The 9,230-nt window shown below is 46.6% G+C and overlaps 1 protein-coding gene across 1 annotated transcript; it reads left to right on the top strand.

The window, feature by feature from the left end:
• The first annotated feature begins 4,764 nt into the window (after positions 1 to 4,764).
• Positions 4,765 to 8,043, top strand: LOC100941254 (cytochrome c oxidase subunit 6A1, mitochondrial). The gene is made up of 3 exons (XM_003789919.3): positions 4,765 to 4,901; positions 5,051 to 5,193; positions 7,762 to 8,043. The coding sequence occupies exons 1-3, from the start codon at positions 4,802 to 4,804 to the stop codon at positions 7,843 to 7,845; spliced, it is 327 nt and encodes a 108-aa protein (XP_003789967.1). The 5' UTR covers positions 4,765 to 4,801; the 3' UTR covers positions 7,846 to 8,043.
• Positions 8,044 to 9,230: the final 1,187 nt, after the last annotated feature.

Below are 9,230 nucleotides of genomic sequence, written 5' to 3'. Positions count from 1 at the left end.
GACCAGGCAGCGGGGAGACCAGTTGCAAGGTTGTTGTAATTGTCCAGGTGAGAGATGAGAACACTTTAACTGAACTGGTAGCAGTGGGTGGTAAGAAGTGGTCAGATGCTAGATATAGCAGGAATCTGTTGACAGATTGGGTATGAAATGTGTGTGTGTGAAAGAGAAAGACAAAAGACAGAGAGAGAAAGGGAGAGAGAAAAGAGTCAAAGATCACTCCACTGGCCAAGTGCGGTGGCTCACGCCTGTAATCCCAGCACTCTGGGAGGCAAAGGCAGGTGGATTGCCTGAGCGCAGGAATTCTACATCAGCCTGAGTAAAGTGAGACCCCATCTCTAAAAATAAGCCAGGTATGGCTCGGCGCCTGCGGCTCAAATGGCTAAGGTGCCAGCCACATACACCAAGGGTGGCAGGTTTGAACCCGGCCCGGGACAGCTAAACAACAGCAACAAAAAATAGCCAGGCATTGTGGCGGGCGCCTGTAGTCCCAGCTACTTGGGAGGTGGAGGCAGGAGACTCTGAGCCCTGGCGTTGGAGGTTGCTGTGAGCTGCGATGCCAGGGGGGACAGCTTGAGGCTCTGTCTCAAAAAAAAAAAAAAAAAGCCAGGCATTGTGGCAGGTGCCTTTAGTCTCAGTTACTTGAGAGGGAGAGGTAAGAGGATTGTTTAAGCCCAGGAGTTTGAGGTTGCTGTGAGGTGTGACGCCATGGCACTCTACTGAGGGCGACAAAATAAAACCCTGTCTCAATGGGTGGCGCCTGTGGCTCAATGAGTAGGACGCCGACCCCATATGCTGAGGGTGGCAGGTTAGAACTCAGCCCCGGCCAAACTGCAACAAGAAAATAGCTGGGCATTGTGGCAGGAGCCTGTAGTCCCAGCTACTCAAGAGGCTGAGGCAAGAGAATCTTCTAAGCCCAGGAGTTGGAGATTGCTGTGAGCTGTGATGTCATAGCACTCTACTGAGGGCAATGAAGTGAGACTTTGTCTCAAAAAAAAAAAAAAAGACTCCAAAGTATTTGTTAAAGTGTTTAACTTGAGGAAAGTAGTGATCATTTACTGAGGTAGGGGAAGACAATGTAAAGTGGTTGGCATAGATGTAGACACAAAGTAAGTGCTCAGTTAATAAAATAACCAATTTGGGCCAGGTGCAGTGGCTCACACCTGTAATCCTAGCACTCTGGGAGGCTGAGGCAGGTGGACTGCCTGAGCTCACCAGTTCAAGACCAGCCTGAGACAGAGCGAGACCCCCATCTCTAAAAACAAATAGCCAGGTGCTGTGGCAGGCCCCTGTAGTCCTAGCTACATGGGAGGCTGACGCAAGAGAATCACTTGAGCCCAAGAGTTTGAGGTTGCTGTGAACTATGACACCAACGCACTCTACTGAGGGCAAGAAAGTGAGACTCTGTCTCAATAAATTAAATATGGCTGCACACCGGTAGCACAGTGGTTACAGCGCCAGCCACATACACTGAGGGTGGCGGGTTCGAACCCAGCCCAGCCAGCTAAACAATGACAACTGCAACCAAAAATAGCTGGGCATTATGGCAGGTGCCTGTAGTCCCAGCTCTGGGAGGCTGAGGCAAGAGAATTGCTTAAGCCCAAGAGTTTGAAGTTGCTATGAGCTGTAATGCCAAGGCACTCTACAGAGGAGGACATAGTGAGACTCTGTCTCAAAAAAATAAAAAAATAAAAACAAATAAATAAAATAACCAATTTGCATTGATGATTTTGGTTTCCTGGACTGTCTAAATTCAGTGACCCAAGTCTTTGCAAATGTTGAGCATACCTGGCAATAACATCATAGCTCACTCAGAGCAAGGCCTCTGGATAAGATAAAACAAACTAACAAATCATAGCTGCTATGACTAAATATGTACTGGATGTATGTACTGTCAAGCACACTATAGAATCTTCACTTACCAGTGCCACCTCTAAGGTATTTGAAAGCCCTATGAAAAAATGAACATTTGTTGAATTTTTAAAACATGTTTAGGGATTGGGTATTTTCCATTTCTTTCTTTCTTTTTTTTTTTTTTTTTTGAGACAGAGCCTCAAGCTGTCCCCCTGGGCAGAGTGCCGTGGCATTACAGCTCACAGCAACCTCCAACTCCTGGGCTCAAGCGAGTCTCCTGCCTCTGCCTCCCAAGTAGCTGGGACCACAGACGCCCGCCACAATGCCCGGCTATTTTTTGGTTGTAGCCGTCATTGTTGTTTGGCGGGTCTGGGCTGGGGATTCGAACCTGCCACCTTAGGTGTACGTGGCTGGCGCCTTAGCCGGTATTTTCCATTTCATCCTGTCTCCACTACTAGAATGCAAGCTACATGAGAGACTGCAGTTCTTGTAGACGACTACACACACCTGGCATATAGTTGGCACCTTAATTAATTTATTAAATGAACCCTCACTAATACAGAGGGAGGTTGGGTAACTGCCCAAGGAGAAGCTGAGTTTCAATAAATATTTATTTGTTGAAAAAAATGAATAAATATATATTACATTCTTATTTTAGAGATCAAGAAATGGCAGACCAGAGATTTTAGCCCAGAATTTCCTGGTCTGTGAGTTTGGACCCTTTCTATGTGGCTGTGGGGCACACATAATGTTTGGCTGTGGGATTTGATGATCCTGATTGCACCATGAAATGTAAAAACTCAGGCCACTCAGAAATATTTAATGCTAGATCAAATTATAAAGTTCTAATAATATGATCCTAAATTTTGTCTTCATGAAACTGCATGACCTTAAAGCATCTGTTTCTGCCAACCTGCCCAAGGCCACATAGCCTGTAAGGGCACAAGATGAAAGCCCAGTCTTCTCACACCACAGTCCCCGTTTGTATCCCTACTCAAGGTTTTCTTTTTTTTTTCTTTCTTTCTTTCTTTTCTTTTTTTTTTTTTTTTGAAACAGAGTCTCACTTTGTTGCCCTCAGTAGAGTGCTGTGACATCATAGCTCACAGCAGCCTCAAGCTCTTGGGCTCAAGTGATTCCTTTGCCTCAGCCTTCCAAGAAGCTGGGACTACAAGCTCCCACCACAAAGCCCAGCAATTTTTAGAGATAAGGTCTCCCTCTTGCTGAGGCTGGTACTGAACCGTGAGCTCAGGCAATCCACCTGCCTTGGGCTCCCAGAGTGCTGGGATTACAGGCGTGAGCCACGTCTCCTGGCCCTTCTACCCAGGGTTTCTTAATCTGAAGCCCAAAGACTCTTAGGGGGTCTCCAGATATACTTTAAAGTCACCTCTTCACCCAACATTGTCTGCTAAACTGTGTGTGTTTACATGCAGGTGCGTTTTGGGGGAGAAGGGTTCAAAGCTTTCTTTACATTCTTAAAGAGCCTATAATTGAAAAAGTTTACTGTCATTTTATCATATACATATTTATTAAAATTTTATTTTCAAAATTGTTTTAAACAAACAAACCTGTTTCAAACAAGTAGAAGGAAGAAAAGGGAAAGAGGAAGGGATGAGGAGGAAAGCATTTTATTTTATTTTATTTATTTTGGGGGGACAGATATTGCTTGCCCTTGGTATAGTGCAGTGGTGTCATAGCTCATAGCAACCTCAAACCCTTGTGTTCAAGAGATCTTCTTGCGTCAGCTTCCCAAGTAGCTTGGATTCCCAGTAGCTCTGGCTATTTTTCAGAGACAGGGTCTCGCTCTTGCTCAGGCTGGTCTTGAACCTATAAGCTTAAGCGATTCACCCTCCTCAGCCTCCCAGAGTGCTAGCATTATAGGTGTGAGCCACCACACTCGGCTTGACGAGAGCATTTTACACAAAAAAATTAACAGATACCCATTTTTTTTTTTTTTTTTTTTTGAGACAGAGTCCCACTATGTCACACTTGGTAGAGCACAGTGGCGTCTCAACTCAGAGTAACCTCAAACTCTTGGGTTTAAGCAATTCTCTTGCTTCAGCCTCCCAAGTAGCTGGGACTACAGGCGCCCCCCATAACGCCCGGCTATTTTTTTGTTGCAGCTGTCATTGTTGTTGCTGGCCTGGGCCGGGTTTGAACCTGTGGTCGACTCCACAACCACTGTGCTACGGGCACCAAGCCAAAATCTCTATTTTTGTTTCTAGAATTTTGAGAGAGAGAAAGCCAGCGTAACCAGAGGCCCAACGTCGGGGATGTTGAGTCGGGATTAGAATCTAGACCTTCTAGCACCAATTCCATTGCTTTTTCTAGTTGCCGTTATAATTCATTTATTTCAACAAATTTGTATTAAACACCTGCCCATGCCAGGCACAATTCCAGATTGCACAATTCTCAAATTACTCTGAGAATGCTGCAAACTCTTGGCATCAAAGAATTTATATTCTAATTGGGGAGCGTGGGGAGACAGACAAAATAAGAAGGACGATGACGATAACGCCATGAAAAACGCAGAGGCAAAGGATGGCGAGGAAGGAGAATGAAACGTTAGACAGGGGTGGCTTGGGTTCAGAACCTCCAGATGCTGTCCAGGGACTCCAACGAAGGGAGCTATCCCAGATGCCAGACCGCCCTGCACAAGCCTCTCTCAAGCCTCCGCCACACCAAGATGCCGAAGCGAGGGAGGTAGGACGGAACACGCAGGCGCACGGAGAAATAGACGAAGCTTTGCAGGAGGTGCAGGACGCATGCGCGCTCCACCTCAGGGACTCCCGAGGATTTTGACCAGAACCCGGTCGGCGGGGTAGAGAGTGCGCTGATTAATACTCAGTAGGAAGGCGTAACCCAATAGGATCTTCCTTTTGAGGCTGTGGTCCCGCCCCGCAGAGCACAATCTTCACTTCCGCTTCCGGCACTGAGGTAGTCCAGGTCAGAAATGGCGGCGGCTGCATTCAGGCTTTCTGGGCTGTTGGGTCGGTCCCGCCCACAGCTGGGGCGGCCCATGTCGAGTGGCGCCCACGGCGAGGAGGGCTCAGGTACTGGGGCTGGGGTCGGGCGGTCGGGCCTCAGCTCTACGCGGGTAAGGCAGGGCGGGACTGTGACCTTGGCGTGAGGCCTTAGGGGAGACAGAGAAAGACCCAGGCAGGCCCCGTGCCGGGTGTGAGCAGTTGTGGCCTCTCCGTAGCTCGCATGTGGAGGGCCCTCACCTTCTTCGTCGCCCTTCCCGGGGTGGGAGTGAGTATGCTGAATGTCTTCTTGAAATCCCGCCACGGAGAACACGAGAGACCTGAGTTCATCCCTTACTCCCATCTTCGCATCAGGACCAAGGTACTGCTCCTTTCATTATATATGCCCTTCTCAAAGTTGTTCATTCCCTGAAAGTGTTTAAATGCCAGGCATGTAATCGTTTAGTTCTCACAAACAGAAAATTTATTTTCTTCCATGTTATGGAAGGGAAGTTGAGACGAGGTTATGTCTTATTTTTTCTTAAAGGTCAGACAGTAAGTGCCTTTCAGTTTCCCTTTTTTCCTGTTCATCCCTCCTCCTGGCTTCTGGTAACAGTTGTCCGTTGAATAAAACTTGGAGGTTTGGTAGAGTCCGAAGATGGTTCAGCTTTCTGAGACCTGGGCATCTGGTAGCTATTAGCTGTGTAATGAAGAGACTGACAGCTTTCTGTATTTCTCAGCACTACCTTATCTTCCCAACTGTTTTTATCATGTAGCTGTTGATATAGAGATAGTGATGTCCATTGTTTACTGTGTCTTTAAAGGGGCCTTTTCAGGTTCTTTAATAAATATTCCATCATTCCTACATAGGCTACACCTAGCCTATGTAGGACTGGCCTCTTAAAAAACTTAACCTTGGGGGCGGCGCCTGTGGCTCAGTGAGTAGGGCGCCGGCCCCATATACAGAGGGTGGCGGGTTCAAACCCGGCCCCAGCCAAACTGCAACAAAAAATTAGCCAGGCATTGTGGCGGGCGCCTGTAGTCCTAGCTACTCGGGAGGCTGAGGCTAGAGAATCGCTTAAGCCCAGGAGTTGGAGGTTGCTGTGAGCTGTGTGACGCCACGGTACTCTACCAAGGGTGACAAAGTGAGACTCTGTCTCTACCAAAAAAAAAAAAACTTAACCTTGGGCTCGGGGCCTGTAACTCAGCGGATAAGGCGCAGGCCACATACACTGGAGCTAGAAGGTTTGAACCCAGCCAGACCTCCCAAACAGCAATGACAATTGCAACAGCAACAACAAAAATAGCTGAGTGTGGGCGGCACCTTTGGCTCAAAGGAGTAGGGCGCTAGTCCTATATGCCGGAGGTGCCGGGTTCAAGCCCAACCCCAGCCAAAAACTGCAAAAAAAAAAAAAAAATGTTGCTGGGTGTTGTGGCAGGTGCCTAGAGTCCCAGCTACCTGGGAGCCTGAAGCAAAGAGAACCGCTTAAACCCAAGAGTTTGAGGTTGCTGTGAGCTGTGACATCACAGCACTCCACATGGGGCGATGTAGTGAGCCAGTATCTCAAAAAAAACAAAAACAAAAAAACTGGATTCCCACTAGGTGGCGGTAGTACCTACACCACCACCCCACTCCTCCCATCTATATGTCTCAAGATAGTGTCCAGGGCAGGAGTAGTGGCTTACAACTAATAATCCTAGCTGAGGTGGGTGCACTGCTTGAGCTCACAGGTTCGAGAACAGCCTGAGCAAGAGCGAGACCTTGTCTCTAAAAATAGCTGGGCATTGTGGCGTGTGCTTGTAGTCCCAGCTATTTAGGGGGCTGAGGCAAGAGAATTGCTTGAGCCCAGGAATTTGAGGTTGCTGTGAACTAGGCTGCCATGGCACTTTACCAAGGGTGACAAAGTGAGACTCTGTCTCCAAAAAAAAAAAAAAAGAAAAGATATTGTTCAGTGTCCCCTGGAAGGGCAAAATCACCTTGGACTGGAATCAGTTGCCCTAGTGCAATGCCTTTCAAAGGTAGTGGGCAGTACAGAGATTGTTTCAAGTCTCGGATGGAGCACAGAAAACTGGTTTTATTATAAACATCTCCTCCCCTATACCCACTGCTACCATTCTGATCCATGTGACATGTGACTTGAGGACTACACTTTCATAAACACAGCACTACCGTGTTTCCCCAAAAATAAGACACTGTCTTATATTTATTTTTTCTCAAGAAGACACATTAGGGCTTATTTTCAGGGGATGTCTTATTCTCTGCTCAATATGCAGGGCGTGGCTATGCAGATAGGCTGGATCTGCATAGCCATGCCCATCACTAGGTCTTATTGGGGTAGGGCTTATATTTAACAAATGCATAGAAATCCTGCTAGGGCTTATTTTTTGAATAGGTCTTATTTTGGGGGAACAGTAGATATATTACTAGGAAGAAGCTTAAGAGTAAGTAAATTGAGCTTGCTTTTTCTACCATCTGCCTTAAGAAAGGTTCCTTTGCCCCAGCATGGTGGCTCACACGTGTGATCCTAGCACTCTGGGAGGCCAAAGCCAGTGGATCACCTGAGCTCAAGTTGGAGACCAGTAAGAGCAAGACCAAGACTCTGTCTTTACTAAAAATAGAAAAACTAGCCAGACGTTGTGGGCGCCTGTAGTCCAGTTACTTGGGAGGCTGAGGCAAGAGAAGCTCTTGAGCCCAAAAGTTTGAGGTGGCTGTGATCTATAAGCACTTTACTTAGGGCAACCAAGTGAGACTGTCTCCAAAAAAAAAAAAAGAAGAAGAAGAAAAGAAAGGCCTTTTATAAATAATGGGAAGGTTGAAGTTTGCCAGCAGACAAAGGACTAATTTCCACTTTGTTTTTATATGTTATGTATCACTGTTTTAACCAGGTCATGGCAGTACTCTTTCTGATCTGTTTGCTGGAACTATCTAATTAACATCTTCACTCCACAGCCCTTTCCCTGGGGAGATGGTAACCATACTCTATTCCACAACCCTCACGTGAATCCACTTCCAACTGGTTATGAAGATGAATAAAGAGAACCTAGACCACTACCCAGACATTGGGGACCACAGCATCAGTTTGGACCATTACTCTGCACATGGACCAGAGAAAGTGTACGGGACCTTAAGTTCACCTTCTTTTATCATATGATTACCAGTCTTCCATCCCTTTACTTGTGGCAGGAGATGGCTTAAATAAATAAACTAAGATTGGTCATAAGCTGAAAATTACATTATTTGTTTGTGATTTTCCTCAGAAATTAGCATTAATGTTTTCTGTTTCTGCAGTAAGGGCCTGTGGCTGCTGTTTATGGCATTTCAGGTCCAATCCACTACACTGAATGACAGCATTTGTAGCAGCCCCCTTGGTTTCCTGTGCCTGATGTGGGTAAAGTTAGGGACCAGAAGTACAGTAGAACTAATTATCAAAATTGGGTCCTTGATAGATGTTGGATTCAAAGAAGCTGCGTGGCCAAAGAATGGCTTCAGTTTACACCAGAAAGAGGTAACTGTGGCTGGGTGCCCATAGTGCAGTGAGTAGGGCGCCAGCCACATACACTCAAGCTGGCAGGTTTGATCCCAGCTCAGGCCTGCTAAACAACAGTGACAACTGCAACCAGAAAATAGCCAGGCATGGGCGGTGCCTGTGACTCAAAGGAGTAGGGTGCCAGCCCCATATGCCAGAGGTGGCGGGTTCAAACCAACCCCTAGCCAAAAACTGCAAAAAAACAAATATAGCAAGGCATTGTGGTGGGGACCTATAGTCCCAGCTACTCGGGAGGCTGAGGCAAAAGAATTGCTTAAGCCCAAGAGTATGAGGTTGCTGTGAGCTGTGACACCACAGTACTCTACTGAGGGTGACACAATGAGACTCTGGAAAAAAACAAAACAGGCATCTGTGATTCTCTATAGGTGCTTCCTCTGGGTCTTTCTCTCGTCTTGTTCACCAAGGAATCTCTGAAATCAGATAACTCTCTAAATGTGTCAGGTTCTTACCTTTTCAGGACCCTGAAGGCTGGCTGGGTTAGAATCTTTGGAGAAATAAAGGCAGTGTGACACATTTCTTTCTACAGTATTAGCTTTATTTGTTTCTGGAATTAAAAACTATCCTGTAGCCATAAGAGTTAGACAGAAAAACAGTATTAATTACAAAATCACCCTGGAAAGGCAATTAATTTCTTATTAAAACTTGAAACCTTTGAAGTAGCTGAGGTAGTTGGAATTACTTCATGATGATGATGAAATGAAAATTGAGGAATGGCTTGGTGCCTGTGGCTCAAGTGGCTAAGGCGCCAGCCACATATACCTAAGGTGTCGGGTTTGAATCCAGTCCGGGCCTGCCAAACAACAATGATGGCTGCAACCAAAAAATAGCCAGGCGTTGTGGTGGGCGCCTGTGGTCCCAGCTACTTCGGAGG

Source organism: Otolemur garnettii, unplaced genomic scaffold (assembly GCF_000181295.1).
Source record: "Otolemur garnettii isolate 467f Iridium unplaced genomic scaffold, OtoGar3 scaffold00038, whole genome shotgun sequence".
In the NCBI taxonomy this organism is placed as follows: Eukaryota; Metazoa; Chordata; class Mammalia; order Primates; family Galagidae; genus Otolemur; species Otolemur garnettii.
The sequence above is the reverse complement of the archived record's forward strand: the minus strand, read 5'-3'. Positions and strand labels throughout refer to the sequence as shown.